Source organism: Pleurodeles waltl, chromosome 7, assembly GCF_031143425.1.
Source record: "Pleurodeles waltl isolate 20211129_DDA chromosome 7, aPleWal1.hap1.20221129, whole genome shotgun sequence".
NCBI lineage: Eukaryota > Metazoa > Chordata > Amphibia > Caudata > Salamandridae > Pleurodeles > Pleurodeles waltl.
The window spans coordinates 370,944,248-370,970,349 of record NC_090446.1 but is presented as its reverse complement, the minus strand read 5'-3'; the positions used below and the strand labels follow the sequence as shown (position 1 = coordinate 370,970,349).

At 47.1% G+C, this 26,102-nt stretch overlaps 1 protein-coding gene across 1 annotated transcript in view; it reads right to left on the bottom strand.

The window, feature by feature from the left end:
- The window catches only part of LOC138246881 (vomeronasal type-2 receptor 1-like), a 364,961-nt gene that overhangs the window by 327,212 nt on the left and 11,647 nt on the right, over nucleotides 1-26,102 (bottom strand). The window contains exon 2 of the mRNA XM_069201630.1: nucleotides 11,842-12,133. Within this exon, the coding sequence (XP_069057731.1) occupies nucleotides 11,842-12,133 (292 nt within the window). The remainder of the gene's footprint in view (nucleotides 1-11,841; nucleotides 12,134-26,102) is intronic.

The following is a 26,102-nucleotide window of genomic DNA, read 5'->3' as shown; positions in this document are numbered from 1 at the left end:
TTTTGTCTATTGGCAGTTTTGACGCCATAAAGTAGCGCAGCTGGTTATAATCCTGCTACAAAGGATATATTTAGCTGAGTGGATTAGTAAAGCTAGGCGTTACCTGTGCTTCAAAACAAATGAAATGTATGTGGAGGGGGGCAATAGAGATATGAGGGGCACTTTTGCTAGATGGTACTGAGGGAATTCGATGAGAAGCTCATGGGAGGCAGAGCACCAAAAATTACTGTCACACTGGGTTCCACCAGCACTAAAGGCTGTGATAATGGGTATGTGGTTAGGTGAAGTAATAGTGTGTCTTCATTGTTTTTTTCAATGTCTTCAGAGAATCTTTGGAATCAGAGAAGAAGCGAAGGTAAGGTGACAAAATGTACTGACACATCACAAACCCATGAGCAATTTTGTGACTCTATCTGCCTTCTACGTAGGATAGTACTTTAGATGGACAGTTTAACCAGTAGCAGAGATGGCATCTCTTTGGATGACTGCTACTCGAGCCCTAGCTCAGGTTATGGAGGATAGCTCTGAGGCAGGATCAGAGACTAAGACAGCATCTGAGGGAGAGGACAATGGAGCAGAATTTGGGAGTGATTTTTCAGTTGGCCAAGTCCCATCCGAAGACACCTCTTCCACTGATTCTGAGGGAGACGATGAGGACTGTCATGCTATCCCTCCGCAAGCACAGTCTGTGCAGCGGGACAACCACGGGTTAGCCCAACCCAGAGAGCAGGTGCGTGCGGCGGCAAGCACAGAGAGAGTGCTCTCTTGGCAGCCCCCCAATTTAGTTCAGCCCCAAATTCCATCTTTTACTGGTGACGCTGGATGTAAAGTTGATATGGCCAACTTTTTGCCAGTTGACTACGTCCATCTATTTTTGGATATTGCCTTCCTTCAGAAAATTGTGCAGCAAACAAATTTGCGTGCAGACCAATTTCTCAGGGAGCATGAAGGCACTCTAGGGCCCTGTTCTAGGGCACGCCAGTGGACTCCCACTTCGCTGGCAGAGTTGAAGATATTTTTGAGCCTTACGCTCAAAATGGGGTTGGTGCAGAAACCCATCTTGCAGTCCTACTGGACTACTCGCAAGGTTTGGGTAACCCCTATCTTCGCACTATACACGAGCAGGGATCATTTTTTGCTACTGCAGCGCATGCTGCATTTCAGTGACAATTCTGCTGCATTTCCCCGGGACCATCAAGACCATGACAGGTTGTTCAAAAATCATCCTGTCGTGGAACCTTTGTCTGCCAGGTTTCCAGAGATCTATACTCCTGGAAAGAATATAGCATTTGATGAGTCCTTGATCCTGTGTTAGGGGTCACAGGTAGGATTGTATGGGAACTTGTCCAGCCACTCCTTTACAACGGTTATAACCTTTATGTGGACAAATTCAGTACAGGAGTAGAGCTGTTCAGTGAGCTCTACAAAGCTGGCACTGTGACCTGCGGTACAGTTCGTTGTAACGCAAAGGATTCCTGCAGGAGCTTCTTTGCAAGAGGCTCCAGAAATCCCAGAGTACTGCATTACATTTCAACAAACTGCTCGCTGTCAAGTGCTTGGATAGGCGAGATGTTTACGTGCTCATTACAATTTATGATGAGAGCACTTCCCCCATCATGGTTTGGGGTCAGATGGCTGAAATCCACAAGCCCATCTGTCTACTAGATTACAATAAGGTTCTTTAACCATACAATGGGCCTGATTACAACTTTGGAGGAGGTGTTAATCCGTCCCAAAAGTGACGGTAAAGTGACGGATATACCACCAGCCGTATTACGAGTCCATTATATCCTATGGAACTCGTAATACGGCTGGTGGTATATCCGTCACATTTGGGACGGATTAACACCTCCTCCAAAGTTGTAATCAGGCCCAATGTGTGTCATAACACTAGCACTTGGTACAACACTGTTTACCCACCTGATCCACATGGCAACATACAATGCGTATGTTGTTTACTGTCAGACAAGCACAGGAAGAATCATGACTTTCCTTGACTTACAGGTGTCTGCAATTGAAAGCCTCACTGCTGTTACAGAAGCAGCAGCCTCCACCTCATCTGTTCTGGAGGATGTGGCAAGACTGCAGGAGTTACATTTTGTTCATTCCATTCCTAAAATACCCAAAAAGGATCATCCATGTCGTTGCTGTAAAGTGTGCTCGAAGCATAGAAAGCGGCAGGCGAGTCAGCATTACCGTTCCCAGTGCTCATCTCAACCAGGCCTCTGTGTCCCTGCTTGCTTTACGTTGTATCATACTAAAACAAAGTTCTGGGAATTGACTAAGGTGGAGCTGCCGTTGGGTAATCATTTCAATGGTTGAGCATGGATACCGAACATCCATGGGCCACTGCTTCATTAGGCAAGCAGCCACAGAACAGAATTATACTACATCTACTTCAGGAAATCATGGACTTCCTTATGACCTGCTTGACACCTATATCCGCTGTCAGAACGTGGAAGGTGTTCTGTTCAATTAACGTACGTTATAGTCCCCATACTTCACATACTAGTGGATAGAACACATGCCACATTGTCAGGGAGTACCTTGTGTGGCAAAATGTTAAAGGCATGACTGAATTTTGAAGTGTTTGTTAGGGAACTTATGTTGCCTACCACCATAATTGCCAAAGAGAACAGAAGTAAGTGTAATAATTCAAACAAATGTGCTGTTGGACATATTCACCAATATTTCTACTTGTTTGAAAGTGTGTAAACTCAATTTGTAGCTTCACTTTCAAAGCAAAAGTAGAAGTGTTGGTGAATGAATCTCACAGAATATTTGTTTGACTTTTTACTTTAGAGACCTTAGAATTTCTTCACCAGCGTGTCTGCCTTAGTTTCAGTGGTAGATATGCTCACTCAGTTCGAGGAATAGGCCTCCTAAGGTATACTCGGACACCCCCAACTCGCATCCACAAATTAGTATAGGTTCACTTGGCAATTATACAGGATTAGTCAGGACTCTGATGAGGACAGAGACATGAATGAGTAAGGAAAGCTTCTAGTAGGTGTGTTTTTACAGGGATATTGCACAGGTAGAAGGCAGATAGTACAGGTAGTACAGATCTACATAATCTACACCTATGGATTCAACCCCATTGGTGTCACCCCAGCACTGAAGGACAATGACACGTATGGGTCAGTGTTTGACCTGCTTTTAATGTTTATCCTCCAACATAACTTAATAGATGTTCAATTTGCTGTATGATAAGTGCATTACAGTCACAACACTGCACATAATGTTGGCTGGGGCATATGCTATGTTCTCACGGACTACCTTGTGTGCCAAACACTACCCTTTTTCATAGCCTTTGACCTTCTCTTTAGGGAACACTGCGAGAATTCTCCAGCATGTCTGCCTTAGTTTTGAAGATAGATATGCTCCCTCAGTTCAGGAATAGGCTTCGCATGGCATACTCAGACAGCCCCAACTTGTATCCATAAACTGGAAGGAGTTGGATTTAGCACAACTAAAGGCACATGAAAAACATGTCTGCCTGAGCCTCAGGTGGCTGTCATGGGAGTCGTTAGTAAAGGTTCATTAAGGATGCCTCCAGTAATGTTCAGGAAGAACAAGGTGATTACTTGACAGATGGTAAAATGTAGTCAAACTTATTCTGTCATGTGGAGTATGACTGTGATGGGCCCTTGTCTGGCAGCGGCAAGTTAATGTGAGTGTAGTGATTGGTTGGATTGGGCCCGTGGCCTGCAGCATGAAAGGGTTGTTTGTTGTGCCTGAATGGCATGTAAATGGACCATAAAGTGGTTGGTGCCTTAACATGGCTTTATGGCCCACCTTCAGAAGGCTTGCTTTCAATATTCAGTATTCATGCTTTGGAACCATAATTTCTGGAGGTGCTAAAACCAACCAGTGTGAGTGGTGGATTAACTTTAAATTACTAGTACGAGGGGAGTTCAAGGGTGCAGGACTTGCATGGCTCTCACTAGTCTTCCTTCGCCCAGAATCCCCATGAAATCACAAACTTTGCTTAAAAAAACTTTTGCCTTGCAGTTCAGTGAGGGTAGGTCCTGGATTCCTCAGGCAGCCACAAATTTTCTACCACCCAGCGTTCCACTAAGTCTCCAGAGAAAACACATTGCCTCACTTGTGTGGGTGGGCAAGTGACCGTGACAGGAAAGTACCCAATACGGTTTGCGGAGACATCTAAATTTGCTACCACGAAAAAGCCCGGTTTTGTAAGAAAGCCACCTGAGTATTTGGTCTTGGGCTTGACGACTATATAGGGAAACCCGCCAAACTCAGACATTTCTGGAAACTAGACACCTGGGGCATTCCACGGAAGTGTGGCGTGTTTGGATTTTACAAAGTTTTCTTACCCAGAATACCCTACAAATGTGAAACATTAATTAAAAACACTATTTTTCCTTGCTTTTTGGTCACGGAAACTACAGGAATGTGCAGGGATCCTCAAAATTCTTACCACCCAGTGTTTCCCCACTTTTCCTGATAAAAACACAACCCCACTTGTGCGCCTGTGCCTAGTGCCTGCATCAGGAATGGATCACTCCAGGGTTAACAGTAGCCCTCATACAAGGACTACCATTGACCCTTGTGTGATCCATTCCTGTCGCGGGCACTAGCCTACCCACACAAATGAGGTACCTTTTTTTTGGAAGACTTGGGGAAATGCTGGGTAGAAGGAAGATTGTGAATCCCCTCAGATTCCAGAACATTCCATTACCGAAATGTGAGGAAAAAGTGTTTTTTTTGCCGAATTTTGAGGTTCGCTAAGGATTCTGGGTAACAGAACCTTGTGAAAGCCCAGTAAGTCACCCCATCTTGGGTTCCTCTGGTGTATAGTTTTGAAAAATGTGTGGGTTTGATAGGTTTCCCTAATTGCCTGCTGAGCTACAGCCCAAAATCCACAGCTAGGTACTTTCCAAAAAATAAGCCAGTTTTAAATTGAAAAATGTGATGTGTCCATGTTGCGTATAGGGCATTTCCTTTCGTCGGTACTAAGCCTACCCACACAAGTGAGGTACCATTTTTATCGGTAGACTTGGGGAAATGATGAGTAGAAGGAAATTTGTGGCTCCTCTCAGAATCCAGAACTTTCTATCACCGAAATGTGAGGAAAAGGTGTTTTTTTGCTACATTTTGAGGTTTGCAAAGGATTCTGGGTAATCGAACCTGAAGAGAGCCCCACAAGCCACCCCATACTGGGTTCCCCTAGGTGTCTAGTTTAAAAAAATGCATAGGTTTGGTAGGTTTCACTAATTGCCAGCTAAGCTACAGCCCATAATCCACAGCTAGGCACTTCACAAAATCATGTTGTATTTTGGAAAGTTTCCTGTCGCGGGTACTAGGCTTATCTACACAGGTGAGGTATCATTTTTATCAGGAGACTTGGGGGAATGTTGGATGGAAGAAAATTTGTGGCTCCCCTCATATTCCAGAACTTTTCATCACTGAAATGTGAGGAAAAGGTGTTTTTTGCCAAATTTTGAGGTTTGCAAAGGACCCTGGGTAGTAGAACCTAGTGAGAGCCCCACATGTCACCCCATCCTGAATTTCCCTAGGTGTCTATTTTTCAAAATTGTATAGGTTTGGTAGGTTTCCCTAAGTGCAGTCTGAGCTACAACCCAAACTCCACAGCTAGGCACTTCACAAAAAACAGTTCAGTTTTCAATAGACAAATGTGATGAGTTCATGTTGTATTTTGGTACATTTCCTGTCACGGGTAATAGGCCTACCTACACAAGTGAGGTACCACTTTTATCAGGGGACTTGGGGGAATGCTGGGTGGAAGGAAATTTGTGGCTCCCCTCAGATTCCAGAACTTTCCATCACCAAAATGTGAGGAAAAAGTGTTTTTTGCCAAAGTTTGAGGTTTGCAAAGGATTCTTGGTAATAGAACTTGGTCACAGCCCCACAAGTCAGCCCATCCTGGGTTCCCCCTAGGTGTCTAGTTTAAATTTTTTTATAGGTTTGGTAGGTTTCCCTAAGTGTCGGCTGAGCTACAGCCCAAAATCCATAAAATGGCACTTTGCAAAAAACAGGTCAATTTCCATTAGAAAAAGTGATGTGTTCATGTTGTATTTTGAGGCGTTTCCTGTCGCGGGCACTAGGCCTACCTACACATGTGAGGTATCATTTTTATCGGGAGACTTGGGGTAATGATGGGTGGAAGGAAGTTCGTGGCTCCTTTCAGATTCCAGAACTTTCCATCACCGAAATATGAGGACAAAGTGTTTTTATTGCCAAATCTTGAGAGTTGCAAAGAATTCTAGGTAATAGAACCTGGTGAAAGCCCCCCAACTCACCCCATTTTGGGTTCCCCTAGGTGTCTAGTTTTTTAAAATGTGTGGGTTCGGTAGGTTTCCCTAAGTGCCTGCTGAGCTACAGCCCAAAATCCACAGCTAGGTACTTTCCCAAAAATCTGTCCATGTTGCGTTTATGGGCATTTTGTGTCGTGGGCAATAGGCCTACCCACACAAGTGAGGTACCATTTTTATCAAGAGACTTGTGGTAAATCTGGGTGGAAGGACGTTTGTGGCTCCCCTCAGATTCTAGAACTTTCCATCACCGAAATGTGAGGAAAAAGTGTTTGAGGTCTGCAAAGGATTCTGGGTAATAGAACCTGGTGAGAGCCCCACAAGTAAACCTAAGTGTCTAGTTTAAAAAAATGCATAGATTTGGCAGGTTTCCTTAAGTGACAGCTGAGCTACAGCCAAAACCCACAGCTCGGTACTTCGCAAAAAACAGGTCAGTTTTCATAGAAAATGTGGTGTGTTCATGTTGTATTTTGGGGTGTTTCCTGTTGCGGGTACTATGCCTACCTACACAAGTGAGGTACCATTTTTATCGGGAGACTTGGTGGAATGCTGGATAGAAGGAAGTTTGTGTCTCCCCTCAGATTACAGACCTTTCCATCACTGAAATGTAAGGAAAAAGTGTTTTGTTTTACCAAATAATAAGGTTTGCAAAGGATTCTGGGTAATACAGCATGGTGGGAGCCCCACAATTCAACACATACTCGATTCCCCTAGGTATTTAGTTTTTAAAAATGCACAGGTTTGCTAGGCTTCCCTAGGTGCTGGCTTAGCTAGAAACCAAAATCCACAGCTAGGCACTTTCCTAACAACACTTCCGATTTCAATGTAGAAATGTGATGTTTCCATGTTGAGTTTTGGGACGTTTCCTGTTGCGAGCACTAGGCCTACCCACACAAGTGAGGTACCATTTTTATTGGGAGACTTGAGGGAACTCAGAATCGAAGAACAAGTGTTATTGCCCATTGTCTTTCTCATTTTTTTTTCTTCCAAACGTAAGACAGTGTGTAAAAAAGAAGTCTATTCGAGAAATGCCCTGTAATTCACATGCTACTATGGGGACCCCCGAATTCAGAGATGTGCAAGTAACCATTGCTTCTCAATACCTTATCTTGTGCCCATTTTGGAAATACAAAGGTATCCTTGACACCTATTTTTCACTCAAATGAATTGCTGTATACCCAGTATACAAGGAAAACCCATTGGAAGCTGCAGCTAATTTATTGGCTCTGGATACCTAGGATTCTTGATGAACCTACAAGCCCTATATATCCCCGCATATAGAAGAGTCCAGCAGACGTAACGGTATATTGCTTTTAGAAATCTGCCATAGCTGGAAAAAGTTACAAATTAAAAAGTAGACTGTTTTCTTCAATTCAATTTCAATATTTTTTTTATTTCAGCTGTTACTTTCTGTTGGAAAATCTTGAAGGATCTGCACAAATTACCCCTTGCTAAATTCAAAATGTTGTCTACTTTTCAGAAATGTTTTTCTGGCTGGGATCCACCATTGGATTCACACCTATTTCTGTCACTAACTGGAAGGAGGCTAAAAGAACACAAATAGTAAAAATGTGGTATGTCTCAGTAAAATGCCAAAACTGTGTTGAAAATTTGTTTTTTTTATTCAAGTCTGCCTGTTCCTGAAAGCTAGGCGGATGGTGATTTTAGCACCGCAAACCCTTTGTTGATGCCATTCACAGGGAAAAAAACATATGCTTACTTATGCAGCACTTTTCCCATTTTTCCACAGAAAAAAAACAAATTTTAGCTTTAATTTGGCTAATTTCTTGGTCTCCTCCAGGGGAACCCCCAAACTCTGGGTACTTTTACAATCCCCAGATTGTTGGGAAAAAGGACGCAAATTTGGTGTTGATAGCTTATGTGGACAAAAAGTTATGGGGGCCTAAGCGCAAACTATCACAAATAACTGAAAAAGTGTTCAGCACTGGAGGGGGAGGGGAGTGGGGGAGGTCCAGCAGCTAAGGGGTTAAAGTGACATTATAGTAAGATGAATATGTTAGTGACAACATTGATGTTTGGAACTAAAAAAACACAATAATTTCCCAGTTATAGTTAGCAGAGCTAACTATAACTTGAGCTCCTCTCAGCATTGCTTATGAGCTCACATATTACATCACTCATGACATTCTATGACATTATTTGTGACATTACTGCTGACATCTCAAAAGACATCATTAATGACATCACTGATGAGACAATCCAATGAATGTGTTAATTTGTTTTATAGTTTACGTAGTTGCTGGTAACTACCATATTACTCCTTTACCTAATTTTGTACAACGTGTGTACAGCTAATGGTTGTAAGTGTTTACAGAATGGATCTGATACTAATGCATTATAGGTATGTAGAGGTATTAAACAAGTTACAAATCTTTGAAATGAAGAGTACCTCTGTGTTCAGGTGACGGAATGTTCAACACAATTAGTTTGGCACTGCAGAAAAAGTTTCCACCAGCGCAAATATTGTAGATACTAGATACAAGGTATTGTAAGATGCCACAATCGTCTCATCATGGCAATTTCTACATAACATAGAAATATGTGTGAACCAGGTACTCACGTAGGTACAAGTTCTTGATTTTCTTCAGAAGATAGGCTATAGCTAAAGCTTTCACTACAGTATGAAGGCTGAAGATGGTATGTTTTTTAGCACGTTCAGACCTTGCATATTTTAACTGAATAGTGTCTCTTTGGACATGTTTTGCATTTGGTGTACATTGTTCTTAGTAGATACTCTTTAATACCACTTTAGGCACGAGGGATGGGCAAGGCCCGCAAGCAGACTTTGGAGAGCAGGAGAGATGGTCAGGGGCAACAACAGAATACAGCGGGCATTAGGGAGTAGCACCACAATGGCTCCCAGAAGGCAGTTGAGAGGGGCAGGGGCAGCACATGGAGAACAGAGGACAGGTGCAAGGGGCCAGAGGCAGCAAGCTGAACTCAATGGTTAGAAGAGAGAGTCAGGGACAGCAAGCTTACCATAGAGGGCATGAGGAGGGGTGGGTAGCAAGCTAACTTCTAAGGTCAGGTAGAAGGGGCAGGGGCAGCAAGATGACCATAAGGGCTAGGACCATCACAATGGACCATGGAATGCAGGAGAGAGGACAAGGGACAGCAAGCTGACAATGGAGGTCAGGTATGAGGGGCAGGGACAGGGTCAGCACAATGGAGCTTTGAGGGCAGCAGGGTGGGACAGGAACAGCAAGCTGACCACAGAGAGCAGGTGAGAGGGGCATAGGAGAAAGCTGGCCACATAGCGCTGGAGGGAAGGATAGGAGCAACACAATGAACCATTGAGGACAGGAGGGAGGATCAGGAGCAGCAAGGTGGGATGGATATGGAAACAGAACAGACCATAAAGGGAAAGCAGGGGAAGGGGCAGCAAGCTCACTATGAGGGCTAGGCAGAAAAGCAAGAACAGCACAAAGTACCACAAATGAGCAGGATGGATGGAAATCTGACTACAGAGGACATAAGGGTGGAAGAGGGGCAGCATAACAGAGCACTTTGGGAAGGAGAGAGTGATAGGAGCAGCAAGTTGACCACAGAGGACATGAAAGATGGGCAGCAGTAATGTAGGAAAAATGGAAGGCAGGCAGTATGAGGAGGGGCAGCAGAATTACTATGGAGGGCATAAGGGAGGAACAGGGCATTCAACTTATCATAGAGGGCAGGAGTAAGGGTCAGGGGCTGCAGGCTTCCCATTGACTACATAAGGGATGGGCAGGTTTGGAGTGTTCTGCCCTGGCTTTCCTGCCTGTCCTCCATGATCAGCCTAATATCCCTTCACCTCCCTCTTGTCCCTATGTGGTCTGTTGTGTTTTCCATGCCCCTCCCACCTGCCATGTGGGTCATTTGGCTGCCCCCTGCTTCTCCCTCCTTCCCTCCATGGTCCATTCTGCAGCTCCTGTCCCTCCCCCTGCACTTTTCGGTCAGCGTACTGCCCCTGCCCTTCCTTCCTGACCACCGTGGGCAGCCTACTGCCCCTCCCTCCTGCTCTCTGTGTTCTGTTTGGTGTCCTTGCCCCTCCTTACTGTTCTCCGTGGTCAGCTTGCTGCCCCTGCCTTTCCTGTCTGTCCTCCTTTCTCTGTGTACCAACATTGCTCCTTCCCTCCTGTCCTCTGTGGTCCATTGTGTTGCCCTTGTACCTCCCTCATGCTATCAGTGGTCAGTTTGCTACCTCCTGTTCCACCCTCATGGCCTCTGTGGTCAACATACTGTGCCTCCTTCTTGCCCTCCCTAGTCTGTTTTGCTGCCCCTGCCCTCCCTTGCTGCCCTTCATGGTGAGAGTGCTCTCCGTGAACATCCCTTGTGCTCTCTGTGATCTGTTGTGCTGCCCCTACCACTGTCTTCAGAGGTCAGATTGCTAGGTGGTAAGATCTTTAAAGACAAAGGAATTTCAAGTCTCCTAAAATAGAACTACAGTACTTTTTTAATTGACCTACTTTGCTTTTCACCCTGCAGTGGTGTATATTTGGTCCGAATAACTTTGATTAAGAGGAGTGAATCACTTCACAAGGTTCTGTATGTTTTAAAGCTGAGCTGACATACTCAGTGATCCTGATGTAAACAGCAGTGAAGCAGCACTATTTGCCTTGCTTTCCAGGATTGTAAAACATGACACAACAGTCCAAACAACAAAATAAGTTGCCTTTTGCAAAATAAACCAGGTCTTGTCCTTTTTGGGACACTTCACTTCAATTATGTGCATAGATCATGCTGCAATACAATTCTGTCAATAAGTAGCATCAAGTCAAGAACGGCTCAACATACACATAAACCCACTCAGTGATATATTAGCCTGAAATGTATTGACATTCTACTGCTACTCAAAAGAGACAACATTTTGATACAGCTATCAGGCACTTCCATCATTAGCACAGGAGTCCTCTGTGTTCACCTTTTCTCCAAGTTTCAATTGAAAACATTTCCCCTATTCTATGCCAGGGCACAAGGTGTAACATTATACTTAGTGGTCATTAAGAGGTCACTCAGGCTCAACACTATCTATACAGCCACTACCACAAACGTCTAAACTGCATGCAGCCATTCACTTTGAACAATCACCTCCCTACAGTCGTACATCCCACTGGAATTTCTCATGGTGGAACAACTAGCAATCATGTTCTTTCATCCCTCAAGAAGTACTCACCAACTTTAAATCCTGATTACGGCTAATGTTGTCATAATCAATCAACATCTCAGAATTCAGACTGTAATGTGGCACCTAAGCCCTCCTCAAATCTCCCACAGGGGGTACTCCTTAAGGCCCCTGACCTTTGCGACATGGAATCTATTCTCTGACGAGCAACAATCAAGCAATCCAACCAACTAACCTTTACAAAGCAACTAAATAGTACCCACACATCTAAACCAAAGTGTCCTCCGTCACAAAGTTCGTTCTTGCCCTGGTAGGTTTGCAGAGTTATTTCCTTCTTGCACTGGCGGATTTGTAAAAAAATTTAAATGCATATCACGAATAATGTGACACAGTCACATTTGCTGTACAGTTAGAACATACCTGTGGTATTCTGCGGAGGCCTAAAATTCTGGCCACTTGAACTGACGAAGATGAGCGGGTATCACCAAGTACAGCCACCATTTTTAAGGGGTGCTGACAACTGTAGTTTGGGACAGTATCCTTCACTCCTGACAATAGCCACAGGGACCCTTGGGCTGGCAGACAGTCAGAGTCACAAGTGTCAAGAATTCTGAATCCCAGGGTCACATTAGGCAGCAGTTTGGGATTTTGGTTGATCTCGTCCGTGGCAAATACCATGGCAAGGGCACACTGGTACATTTCAACATAAATTCTGTAAAAGTTTAAACAGTTGTAAATGGCTACATGTTTGTATTTTCTTCCCTTATCACTTCAAATAAAAACATTGCACTGAAAAAAGATTCTTAGAAAACCACTAGCATAAGGAAACCTTTATATATTAATCAGACTATTGATTATTTTCAGCCATAAAGCTCATGATATTAAATGTGTGCATGCAGGTTCACAGCTGAGAGTTATGCAAATATAACACAATAGTCCCAACTCTTTGCATAACGGTACAGATCTATGCACATTAAGTATATCTGAATATTTTCTTGTTTTTAGTTTGGTGTTTAATGTAGAGCAAAGGTATGTTAACTCAATGTGGTAAAAATGATTGGACATTGGACAACGTATGATGGTGTTAATGACCACAGTTCCTTGAAATAATGGAAGGTATTGGCTCCCACCCCACTAATGCACCCTGACTAAGGCAAATCAGCACAAGGCAGTATGGCAGTATGGAACAATGCTATTAAGTGGCTTAAAGGTAAGTATTACTATGAGCTTGTGAATTTCACATATAAACACAAATAGGGATGGGCTCAAGAGAGAGGTTACTCCAACTAAATTCTGATGATTCTATATAGCTCTCCAGCTCTCAACATCCCAAAGAAAATTAGTAATTAATAATATATAATACTTCAGCATCTGCATGGGGTGTGACAAGAAACATCCCTCCTCCCCACCTCCTTTAGCAAATACTTTGGTGGATAAAACTTCAAGCCTGCTGTTAATAAAACACTTGTTGGATATTTTTCATTCCAGACTCTGACCTTTGACCTGAGATTAATATTCATTAAACTCAGCCTACTAATCATACGTTTCAGATGGCAACCTGGCTTGCCCACTAATTCAATAAGATCTTAAAAAGGGTTAAAAAAATGCATTAACGTATATAGGTGCAAAACAAATTAATCTTCCTCTTGAACTTGGGCATACCAGTTGTGAGATGCAGACCTCCTCTTCTAACTCTTTGAAACAGAATCATTTCTGGTTGCACCTCACCATTACTACTGTGTTCATCCTCGTGGTGCTTCAGGATTCCTAGGCTAGCTAATATATTTCTTTTACTTACCACAGCTGTATCACAACAAAATGATGCATTTCAATTTGCTCTTAGTTGCTCAATATGCATTAGAGAGAATCGCAAGCTAGAACTTTAGTGTTGGGTTTGACCCTCTCTGAAGGGTTACCACAAAACACTTTGCTTTCCCCCCCCGGCCCCCCCCCCCCGTTTTCTAAACCCATTTTGTTAGCCTTTAGGACTCTGCACACTTTACTAGAGCTACGAAGTATTAATGTGCTTTAGACACAGTGAAAATGGCCTACACTCAGTTGGCTCATTTCATTTAATGGTGACTCCATAGTAAAATGGTAGTACTGGTACCCAGGGCTGGTGTATTCAACAATACTATAGGGTCTGCAGCACTATAAAGTAGCCTTTTGAAACCTGTCCCAGGCCTGCCATTGAAGACTGTGTTTAGAGTTTTAAACTGCCATTTTCACTTGGCAAACTAAGGCGGTCATTCTGATCCTGGCGGTAAAAATCGCCAGGGCCGTGGTCCGCAGGAGCACCGCCAACAGGCTGGCGGTGCTCCTTTGGGCATTCTGACCGCGGCGGTACAACCGCGGCCAGAAACGGAAAGTCGGCGGTCTCCCGCCGGCTTTCCGCTGCCCAGGGGAATCCTCCATGGCGGCGCAACTTGCTGCGCCGCCATGGGGATTCCGACCCCCATACCGCCATCCTGTTCCTGGCGGTTTCGGCCGCCAGGAACAGGATGGCGGTATGGGGTGTCGTGGGGCCCCTGGGGGCCCCTGCAGTGCCCATGCCAATGGCATGGGCACTGCAGGGGCCCACGTAAGAGGGCCCCACTTAGAATTTCAGTGTCTGCTTAGCAGACACTGAAATTCGCGACGGGTGCTACTGCACCCGTCGCACCCCTTCCACTCCGCCGGCTCCATTCGGAGCCGGCTTCCTCGTGGAAGGGTGTTTCCCGCTGAGCTGGCGGGTGGCCTTTTGGCGGTCGCCCGCCAGCCCAGTGGGAAACCCAGAATGACCGCTGCGGTCTTTTGACCGCGGTACGGAGCTCAGAATCACCCCCTAAATATTTTGCAAAGACTAAATCTGTATATATTCAATACATATGTCACCCACGTGCTAGGCCCTAAATAGGGCAGGGTGCATTGTCTTTCAAAATTTGGAAATGTACTTCGAATTTCTACATGTCCCGGTACTGAAAAACTCCTAAATTATTTTCTTCATTACTGTAAGGCCTACCGTTTCCATGTGGTAACATTGGGTTACCTTATGACTTTTAATAAGTGATAACTTTTGTTTGGGAGCAAGTTGGAATCTTACATTTGCTGTCTGACGAGTTCTAATTTAAAACCCTCTTTAATGGTAAATTTAGATTTTAAGACACAAATCTGAAAATGCCACTTTTAGAAAGTTGTCATTTTCTTGCCCTAACCGTTTGGTGCCTCCAGCTTGTGATGGGTCACATGACTAGGTGTAGTTGGCAGTTAGCCTTGGTGTATTCCTCCCAGCATCACAATACAGGGTCTGGGTATTGACAGCACGGGCCATCTCTGGCACGATGGGGAAGCAGAGCTGTTCCCTGCAACACTTGCACTTCAAAGGGCACTGGCCCAGCTCACACAAAAAGGAGTTCACACTAGCCTACTGTGCCATCAGAAACACTGGAACCAGGATAGGGAGGCAGAACAATTCCAGGCACCCCTGTAAGGAGAAGCTCCAAAAGCATCTCCCACTTTAAAGTGGGCACCAGGTAAAAAAAGAGCCCCTTCAGACTATCTCTTCAGTAAGCTACTGGACCTGTGGATACTACAGAGGAATGGCATTCTGTGGCCCTGCTTCTTGAGGTCTGCTCTGTTTTCCGGGACGGAAACCTAGACATGCTGCCTTCATTCCAGGGTGAGTGACTTCAAGGGTCACCTCACTGACCTCCTGCTCTGAACTGCAGAGATGTAAAATGCTCCAGAGGCTTCCATTCATCTTTCCAGCTGCCCTGCTTCCAAGACCTGCAACTGGAGCTGCCTTAGCCCTGCTGGCATCTGCAAGACTGAGTTCCTGATACATAAGAGGTGCTTCCTCAGGCACTGGACACTTGGCTGGCATCACAGTGCACTCCTCTGACTCAAAAAGGATAAAGTCTGAAGTTATAGGCTCTTTGTGACCAAAACTGGGCACATTCATGCCAGGATCTTGTCAACCATGCCTCCTGAACCTGACACTATACCTGCTCCTCGTTAACTCCTCCATCATGAATGGAACTCTTCGAACTGGACTTTAGAAGGTAACGTTTTCAGTGCGATTAACCTGGTTCCTGTATCTGGTTCATGCTCCATTGTGGTTTGCCTTAACTTGTGATTTTTACCTGGTTTTGCATGACCAGATAAACACGAGTGGCACTTAGGCCCTCATTACAACCCTTGCGGTCGGTGATAAAGTGGCGGTAATACCGCCAACCGGCAATAATAAATATGAAATTATGACCACAGCGGAAACCGCTCAGACAGACAGACACTTTGACACACCGACTGGCACCACAGTGGTAACCGCCAAAAGCCAGGTGGAAGACAATGTATCGCCCACAGAAATATGACACACATATCAGCCACCTTTTCTGGGGCAGTACCAACGACAACAAAAGCCTGGCGGAAACACTGTACAGAAGGGAAACGACTCACCTCTGGAGACTCAAGGAAGAACCACGCCGCCATGGAGCCCGAGTTGCATGTTTTCCCCATGCTCTTCTACCTTCTGCTCCATTACGAACACCAACGCTGGTGAAGACGACCACGGTGAGTACAGCCGCCTAGCACACAGGGGAGGGGGCAGGAAAAAGAGAGTGACACACACACTCAAAAAGCAACACCCCCACCCCCACCCCCAACAGCATACACACAAGCAGATGCAGTAACATTACATATTTACCCCATACCCTTCAGAAATAATACAAGGACAACTACTTTAGTGTAAAAAGGCTGTAATAAGATAAATACATGTGAAATCCGTGCATCCAAATCAAAAAGTACATACATATTTACAATGCAAGGGACACTGCCCAGTCCTCAATGTCTGTGGGCCACAGGGCCACATCACAAAGTCCAAGGCCCAACCTCACTCCTGCAACCACACAGAGAGAACACTGTAGGGGCATCAGGTCGAAAAGAGATAGGCACCTCAGGGGGACATGGAATAGTGTGGCACCTCAGACGGAAGATGGAACACCACTGGTCCTGGAGAGGGCAACATGCCCATCACTCTGTCCTGGGGAGTGCAAGGCCACAGTTTCTCAAGTGGGTGATTTGCCCACATGCTCTGGAGGGAGCAACATGCCCTATGCTTGGTCCTGGGGAGTGCAAGGCCACAGTCTCTAAGTGGGTGATTTGCTTGCTGACTTGTCCTGGGGAGTGCAAGGCCATAGTCTTTCAAGGGGGTGATTTGCCCACTGCCTGGTCTTGGGGAGTGCAAGGCCACAGTCTCTCTAGTGGGTGACTACTTCCACTGGTTCCAGAGGGGCCATTGTGCCCAGTGAGCTTCATCCTGTGGAGGATGGGATGAGTGGATGGTTTCTTCGGCTGGTGTTGGAGGGGGCATTGTGCTCAGTGAGCTTCATCCTGTGGACGATGGGGTGAGTGGATGGCTTCTTCCACTGGTTCTGGAGGGGGCATTGTGCCCTGTGATGCAGATCTTGGGGTGTGCAAGGTCACAGTCTCTCACCTGGAGGGCCCAGGCTGCACAACAGCCCATGGATGCAGGACTACAGACTGTCCGCCGGCGGTGACAGCTGCTCAGTGGTGGTAGTGGCGGTGCTGGTGTCGGTGCTGGCAGTGGTGGGGGGAGGCTCCAGCCCTTCTCCTGCAGCCTCGGAAGGCTGCCACTGGGGTAGCTGCTGCTGGCAGTGGTGCTGGGGAAAGGCTCCTGCCCTTCCCCAGCACCACTTGGGCTGCTGCTGCTGGCAGTGGTGCTGGTGGCAGTGCTGGTGGCGGTGCTAGCAGTGGTGGGGGGAGGCTCCAGCCCATCCCCTGCAGCATCGGATGGCTGCACCACCATGGTTGGTGGTGGGGGCTCCAACTGAGTCCCAGCACCAGGCCTCCTGTCCTTTTTGCCTGCTGGTGCAGGCCCCTTGCCCTTCCTGCCAGCAGCTGGGGATGGCTCCTTGCTCCTTTTGGCAGCAGCTGGGGATTGCTCCTTGCCCTTCCTTTAACCATCTGGGGTGCCTCCTTGCCCTTCTTTGCAGCAGCTGGGGGTGTATCCTTACCCTTCCTTGCAGCAGCTGGGGGTGCCTCCTCGCCCTTCAGCACTTGGTGCAGGCACCCTATCAGTGTGGCTGCCTGGTGCCTGGGATCCTCTACCACCTGGTGTACCTGTGGACACTACTGTGCCCCTGGACTGGGTGACTGAGGTGCTTGCCTGAGTTCTGGCCACCCTGGCCTGACGTGAGGGACGGGGAGGGCAGGAGAGGAGGTCAAAGGTGAAGAGGAAAAGCTTCTTAGGGACATTAGGGTGGGAAGAGGGAGATGGTTTCGGAGTGGAGCTAGAGGGAGTGGTTGTAGGAGGTGTCTGTCTGCGGTGTTTGGGTGCAGGTGCATGGGCTGGATGCTGTTGTGAGGTGGATGGCTGTTGGGTGTCTGAGTGCTTGAGTTTGTGTACTTTGGGAGGAGGGGGCACATACAAAGTGGAAGAGGACACAGGGGACGTGTGCATAGAAAGGGGGGTGGTGACTGCCAGTGAGGGGAGTGTGCTGTTAGGTGTGCTGGTGATGGGGGTAGTGGATGAGGATTTAGTGCATGCAGGTGTGAGTGGAGACACAACTGGGAGGGAGGTGGACGAGGAGGCTGAGGGGGCCACAGGGGTGGCAGTGGATGTTGGTATGTCTGCATCTGGATGGTGTTTGTGTGAGTGCCTGTGGGATGAAGTGTGGTGCTTGTGTTTGCCATGTCCAGTCTTGTGTGTTGTCCTGGGTGCCAGTTCGTCTGCCTGTGTGCTTGGGATAGGTTGGGGTTGAGGGGAATGGGATTGGGTAGAGGAAGTTGGAGGGGGAGGCTAAAACAGGGACAATGGCTGCCATCAGAGAGGAAGCCAGAGCCTGGATTGATCTCTGTTGGGCTGCCATTCCAGTGTGAATGCCCTCCAGGAATGCATTTGTCTGTTGCATTTGGACTGCCTGCCCCTGGATGGCATTTACAATGGTTGACTGCCCAACAGAGATGGATCGCAGGAGGTCAAAAACCTACTCACTGAGGGCAGCAGGGCTCACTGGGGCAGGGCCTGAGGTGCCGGGGGGTCGGAGATGCCCACCCTCCTGGCTTAGCGGGTACGGGAAACACGCTGAGGGGCTGCTGGGAGGGAAGTGCTGGTACGGGTGTGGCGGCTGTACCTGTAGCTGGGGTGGGCACAGAGGTGTCCACCACAACCAGGGCGCTTCCAACGGAGGAGGAATCCATGTCTGAACTGTCCCCTCCTGTCTCCGCCATGGTGCTCCTCTCACCCTCCGTCACATTCAGTGGATTAGGCCTCCTGGGCACTGTGGGATGAAGCTCCCTCCGTCACCGGTGCCTCAGCTCCTCTGCCAGATGATGCTAATGCACATAAGGACAGGGTGACAAAACAAGAAGGAGGGGGAAAGACAAAGGATACACTTGGTCAGTGGTGGCCAACAACACCACCGTTGACGTACAAGACACAAACACACACAGGGAACAGCCCTACGCACTAGGCAATGCACTACCAGTCACAATGCTAGTCACCAGCCCATGGATAGGGACACCTAACGCCAATTGCAGCATACCTGAAACCCACAGAGCCTTGCCCAGTAGTGGACGCCTACTAGCTTGGTTGGAGGTATATTATATCTGAACCCTGCCCAACATGGGACCTCCTCTGCAATGTCGTATACTGGGGCACTGTACGCATCCCCTTGTGGCTGCTGTGATGCCCCCAAGCGCCCATCCAGCTCCGGATAGGCCTCTGCCAGTATGCAGGCTTTCGGGGGGTCAGGGTTTGACAGGCACCCCTTCCTCGTTGGGAGGTCATCCCCAGCTGGCCTCCATCGTCTTCCATGCCTAGCGTCTCATGTCCTCCCACCGTTTGCGACAGTGGGTGCTCCTCCCGCCTGCGGTAGACCCCCAGGGTCCGCACATCCTTGGCAATGGCATGCCATATTCGCTTTTTCTGATGGGTGCTGACCTGCAGGGAAATGGACACAGGTAAAGTAATTAGTCCAACCGTCCTGCCTGTTACACTCATGGCCCACAATGCCTCTACCCATCCCCATTACCACAGACATGGCCCACCGTACATGCAGCACGCTGCCCAGGGCCCATCCACCAACCCCCCCCACATGAGGCCTTCACACACAGCACTCCATGCAATCATGCCTCTTGCATCGTGCTAATGGTGTACTCACCTGTTAGTCTGGAGGCCTATACAGCTATCCTGTCGAGGAGAAGGCAGGGGCCCTTTCCCCATTGACATGAACCATGGTCAGTTCCAGACACAGGTCACAGCAGCACTTGCAGTGTAGGTCCTCTCCTGTTGAAGTTCGGGTAGCAAGTGAGTAAACAGATAGAAAATGGGGGTGACGTCCGCACGGTGCATACTGTCACTGCCGGCGTACATCACCATTGGCCACTGTACCCCATAGGGCCCAATGTTAACCAATGAGGAGTTGCACAGCGGTTTTCGACCGCCTCCCGCAACGGCGCACAACGTCAGCGGAATTACCTCATTTCCACCTGTCCCTCCAAATAGGACAGCCTGATGCCATTTTGGGGGGGGGGGGCTGTAGTCCATGGCTCCTAACTGCATCATAGAACACATATGCACTATTTGGACCTCTCTAAAAAAATGCTGTTACAATCACGACATGCATTGAAGTGTAGTGGTTGGAAATAAGAGATACTGACCAGCACCTCACCATTTTGCCCCATAGACTGCAACCGCTGTAGATGAATAGGAGATGGAGACATCCCCCGTGTACAGACCCCTGGTGGACTTGGCAACAATGGGGGACAGGCACAATATCCTCACCTATAGACTGGACAGGGCCACAATCACAGAGCTGTGTGCCCAATTGGAGCCTGACCTAATCTCTGCTATCCATCACCCCACCGGGATCCCCCCTCTTGTGCAAGTGCTATCAGTGCTCCATTTCCTGGCAACTGGCTCCTTCCAAGTGACAGTGGGCTTGGCAGCAGGAATGTCTCAGCCAATGTTCTCAATAGTGCTGACCAGAGTGTTGTCTGCCCTGATTAAACACATGCGCTGCTATATCGTTTTCCCCCAGGCGGAGGATTTGGCCATAGTGAAAGCTGATTTCTATGCAATGGGACATATCCCCAACATTATTGGGTCAATTGATGGTACACATATAGCATTTGTCCCCCCCCGGCGAAATGAACAGGTGTTCAGAAATCGAAAGAGCTTTCACTCATGAATGTGCAGATGGTGTGCCTTGTGGACCAGTACATCTCCCATGTCAATGCAAAATATCCTGGGTCTGTGCATGATGCATGATGCCTTTATCCTAAGGAATAGCAGCATCCCATATGTGATGGCTTAACTCCAGAGGTGTGGCTAATAGGTGTGCCCTGGTCCCCATCCACTATATGTTGGTGTATGGGTATGCTGTGGGCCCTAAGGGTTGGTTTGTGGCTAGCAGTTGTCCCTCGATATTTGCAGGTGACTCTGGTTACCCCAACCTCTCATGGCTACTGACTCCTGTGAGGAATCCCAAGACAAGGGCAGAGGAACGTTACAGTGAGGCACATGTGCGAACAAGAAGAATTATAGAGAGGACCTTTGGCCTACTGAAGCCCAGGTTTCGTTACCTCCATGTAGCAGGTAGATCCCTGTACTACTCACCCAAGAATGTCTGCCAGATCATCGTGGCATGCTGTATGTTGCACAACCTTGCCTTATGTCGCCAGGTGCCTTTTCTGCAGGAGGATTAGGCTGGAGATGGCCGTGTGGCACCAGTGGCCCCTGTGGACCGTGATGATGAGGAGGCAGAGGATGACGATGAGGACAACAGAAGTGCAATAATTCATCAATACTTCCAATGACACACAGGTAAGACAGTGTAACTTCATATTTAATTGACAGTTTTGTGTTTGACATTGTCACTGGCAGGCTGATTCTCCCACTTTCATGGCCACTCACTGTAGCCTTTGGCATCTCTGTTTGCAGATATTTGTTCCCCACTATTGCTCCTGGTTTGTTGACTGCAGCCGGCTACAGGTCATTCCTATGAATACATTTCCGTACAGTTGATTTTTAATGTTTAAGCCTTGTTAAACGAATACATACTTAAATCATTTGACATACTCCATACTTGTATTTTTTTCAAAGGGTGTTTATTTCAGTGCTAAGAGGTAGAGGGGGGGGGGTTGCTATGGGCTTGGGGATGATGGAGGAAAGTCCAGGTTGGAGTCCAGTCTATTTGTATCCCAGGTGCATTGTCCAAGGGGGCATAGGAAGGGGAGCAATGGCAGTTCAAGGTGGACAGGGTGACAGAGTCATATTTCCTGGCGGAGGTCTTGGCAATAGTCTCTGGCTTCTGACTGGATCACAGGGAACGTTTGTGGGGTGGTTCTGCAGGGGGAGGGGTGATGGTGGCCTGTTGGTCCTGTGGGGGGGCCTCCTGTCCACTAGTGCCAGCAGAGGTGGAGGGCTGTTCATCGGTTTGGCTAGTGGCAGAGGCCTGGTGGGGTGCCACTGCCTCCCTCATGGTGTTGGCCATGTCTGCCAGCACCAGTGCAATGGAGACCAGGGTGGTGTTGATGTCCTTCAAGTGCTCCCTGACCCCAGATACTGTCCCTCCTGCAGCCGCATGTTCTCCAGCAACTTGTCCAGTATCTGGCCCATCATCTTCTGGGAATGGTGGTATGCTCCCAGGATCACGGTGAGTGCCTCCTGGAGAGTCGGTTCCCTGGGGCTGTCCTCCCCCTGGTGCACAGCAGTCCTCCTAGCTTCCCTGTTGTCCTGTGCCTCTATCTCCTGAACTGTGTGTCCACTGCCACTGGCCCCAGGTCCCTAATCGTCCTGTGTTTGTGGGATGGGCTGGGGTCCCTGTAGTGGTGTACACACTGCTGATTAACGTGTCCTGGGGAGAGAGGTATAGGCCCGCTGGGTGGGTGCTGTGGTGGTGTTTCCTGAGGGGGGAGGCTCTTTGGTGGTGTGAGGGTGTACCTGGGTAACCGACTGTCTCGAGATCCCTGATGGGCCAGGTTGGTCATCCAGATCCAGGCAAGCAGAGCTGCTGTCATCACTGTGGGCCTCTTCTGGGGAGGGGGGACTGGATGTTGCTGGCACCTCTCCGCCGGTGGCATTGGCTGGGGTACCTGTGGGGATGTAAATGCAGTGTTATTGTTTCTGCATGCGACATCATGTGCATGGGCGTGTTGCTCTCTACGGTTGTTGTTGCCCTGACAGATTTGCCTTTGAGTGAGTAGCTATTCGTTGGGCTAAGTGATTCTCTCCAGTGTGCATGCAGTGGTGATAGATGTCCATGCAGGTCTGTGAGGAGTGTCCATGCATTGGTGTTACGTGCAGGGCTTGGTATTGGGATGAGTGGGTTGTGATGGTGGGGTATGTGGGAGGTGGTGAAGTGATGGGAGTGAGGGTAAGGGTAGGGGTTTGTGATGGAATGCAGGTGGGGGGGTGATAGTAATAGAGATTTGACTTACCAGAGTCCAGTCCTCCTCCTACTCCTGCCAGGCCCTCAGGATGCATGATTGCCAAGACTTCGTTCTCCCATGTTGTTAGTCGTGGGGGAGGAGGTGGGGGTCCACTGCCAGTCCTCTGCACAGCTAATTGGTGTCTTGCTGCTGTGGAACGTACCTTCACCTGTAGGTCATTTCACCCCTTCCTGATGTTGTCCCTTGTTCTGGGGTGCTGTCCCACGGTGTTGAGCCTGTCCACGATTCTCCGCCATAGCTCCATCATCCTAGAAATGGATGTCTGCTGCACCTGTGATGCAAATAGCTGTGGCTCTACCTGGATGGTTTCCTCCACCATGACCCTCAGATCCTCCTCAGAGAATCTGTTGTGTTGTTGTGGTGCCTTGGGTGTAGTGTGAGTGGTGTAGGTGAGGGTGTGTGGGGTGATGTGTTGGGTTGTGTGATGTAAGGTGTGTTGATAGGTGATGACGTTATGTGGCTCTGGTTGTGTGTGTGCTCTTGTTGTCTCTCTCTGGTGGCAATTCTTTCTAGTCATAAAGGGTTGTGGGTAGTGTGGGTGTGTGTTTTATAGTGGTGTGGGTGTGGTGTGTGTATGTGTGTCAAGTGTGTGTAGTTTGAATTGTCCAATATGGTGTAGTTTTGTTTGTGTGTGTGTATTTTGAGTGCAGCGGTATGTACCGCCACTGGTTTACCGCCATTGAATATCCACTGCAGTGATTCGTGGTTCATAATGCTGTGGGCGTAGTTCTGTTGGCGTAACAGTATGGGTTTTGCTACCGTCAGTTTATCGCTGACCTTTGGGCTGGCGGACTTGAGTGTGTGGCTGTATAGTGACGGATTGGTATGTGTGTGTCATAACATGGTTGCCGATTATTCGTGGCGTTATGTTGGTGGCAGTCGGCATGGCGGTAAACTGGATTTACCGCCAAAGTCATAATGAGGGCCTTAGTGTGTTTATAATTACCTTAAATCTTTGTAAAAATGTATTACAGTTTATTCAATATTTCTAAATTGGTATGGGACTTTCCTTGTGTTGTGTTATCAGTTTACTACTGTTTGACTACCTCATAAATAATTCATATATTGGCTCTACAAAAAGCCTGACTGCTTTTGTGCCAAGCTACAAGTTGATTGAGCACGGGTTAATTTAAAGAGTTTTTGGTGGTTCACTCTGAGAATGATTGTAGTTGGTGCATGAGTAGGGGTTCACCTCCATCAACTAAAAACACAATTTCTCAGATTGAGTCAAGCCTCATCATAGACAAAGTCAGATATACCTATGCGTTGTTTACACAACCCATGTCTTTTAATGGTGAACATTGCAGAATCGACAAAAAAACTACTTTTGTAGGAACATAGCATTATTTCACAGAAATGACTAAAACAAAGATACTTGAGATGTGACCATCACAGATAGTCTTTCTCAACTACTTATTTAAACAGAAATGGTGTTCTGACCAGAAATCATGGTCTCCAGAAAATTTGCATTGTACTCTGGTTTATCGTCAACTGGGGCCCAAAGCTACCTGAGCCTGAACCTAGCTGCTGCACTAAGCTAGCAAATGCGCTTGCCCCATCTGCAATAAAAAATGCTAAGTTTACACTATTGCTGCCTGTAGCCTCTTTAACAACACTGAGGTTCTTCAACTCACACAGTAAGTTAGAGCACCTACACATAAGGCAGAACATTCTTTGGAATGGATTCTTTCCAATATTCCTGCCCTTGTGAATAAACTTCTGATTTGCTTGGTCTAGATGGACCATTATGCAATATCTCTGAGTATTAACATGAATTGCCAGACTCTGTACTCTCTGGCAAAAACTGTTCCATCTAGGAAATGGTACAAAGTTAACTCAATGAGTTTTTGTAGCCTTTTGACATCTTCTAGTTCTTGATGCGACACCCAAGTGGAGGTTTTGGAAAACCATGTGAGGGTACAGCTCAATTTGGCTCTTGATTCCCTCAATCCAATATCACTGCTGTATAAAAAAAAAAATAATGTCAGAAAGCTGTGGTTCAATCATCAGTTGATAGCCCAAAAGAACAAAAGTAAGAACTTAGAACACACCTGGTGCAGAATAGATAACTCAGCACCCAAGCAAGATATAAATAAGTACGTTAAGAGTACCATTAGCAAATCAGAAAAGCATGGGTGGCATACTGTGCTGAAAAACTAGATATCTCACACAGTTCCACTAAGGAAATATTTTCCATTGTGAAGACTTTGTTGAACTCTGCATGTAAGACAGTCAAAATATCTGAGAAGTGCAAAGAACTAGACAACTTTCTTCTGAAGAAAGTGGTGAATATTTATTCATCTTTTTGAGGTGTGTCTAGAGTAGAGTCTCCTACTACACATTGCTCTAGGCAGTCTCAAAAGAAATACATCTATTGGCCTTCTAGCCCCTAGATATGGCCCGCTTGAGATACTCTTAACGTCTGTTAAATCGGGTTCTCTGAGTAATCCAGCACCTCCTTGGATCCTGAAAATGGCATCCTTGTGTTAACAACTATGCTGTCTGAGCTGCTTAATTTATCTATTATATCCTCCACTGTTCCCCAAGTATGGAAACATGCCACTGTTATTCCATTGCTCTGGTTGCTTCTAAGGTATGAGACAAGAACCCCATAAAGTCTTAGAAATGCACATCAATAGACAGTTATCTGACAATATGGAATATCACAATTTAGTGCGCCTGTCTCAGTCTGTTTTTTGTCTGGGCCATAGCATGGAGTCTGAGCTCCTGTAGGTTCTCAGATTATTTCAAAGAGACATTAGATAGGGGTGGTATTGCAGTACACTTCCTTTTAGATTTGAGTGCTGCCTTTGACACAGTATCCAACCTGCTTCTTCTCAGGAGACATGAGAACCACAGGATTATTGGGAAGCTCCTCTTTGGCTCACTTCCTTTCTGTATCATCGATCCTTTTAAGTGGTGTCCATATCCACAATGCACCTTATAACTTGGGAGGTGTCCAAAGACTCTTTATTGAGCCCTACACTTTGGAACATCTATGTCCACCCTTTAGTGAACATAGTGGATTCTTTCATCTTCTTCATAATCGCTTATGTGGATGATACACAAATAGTGTTTTTTTTTGTCTGCTGATTCAGGAAAGAGTCCCCCTCAACTGAAACTCTATCTGGAAGCTGTTGCCCACTGGGTAGGGCTGAACTGCTCAATGACAGCAAAACAGACATTTTGCAAGTTGGAAACCGGCCAGGCTTGTGGGGCCTGCCCTGGTG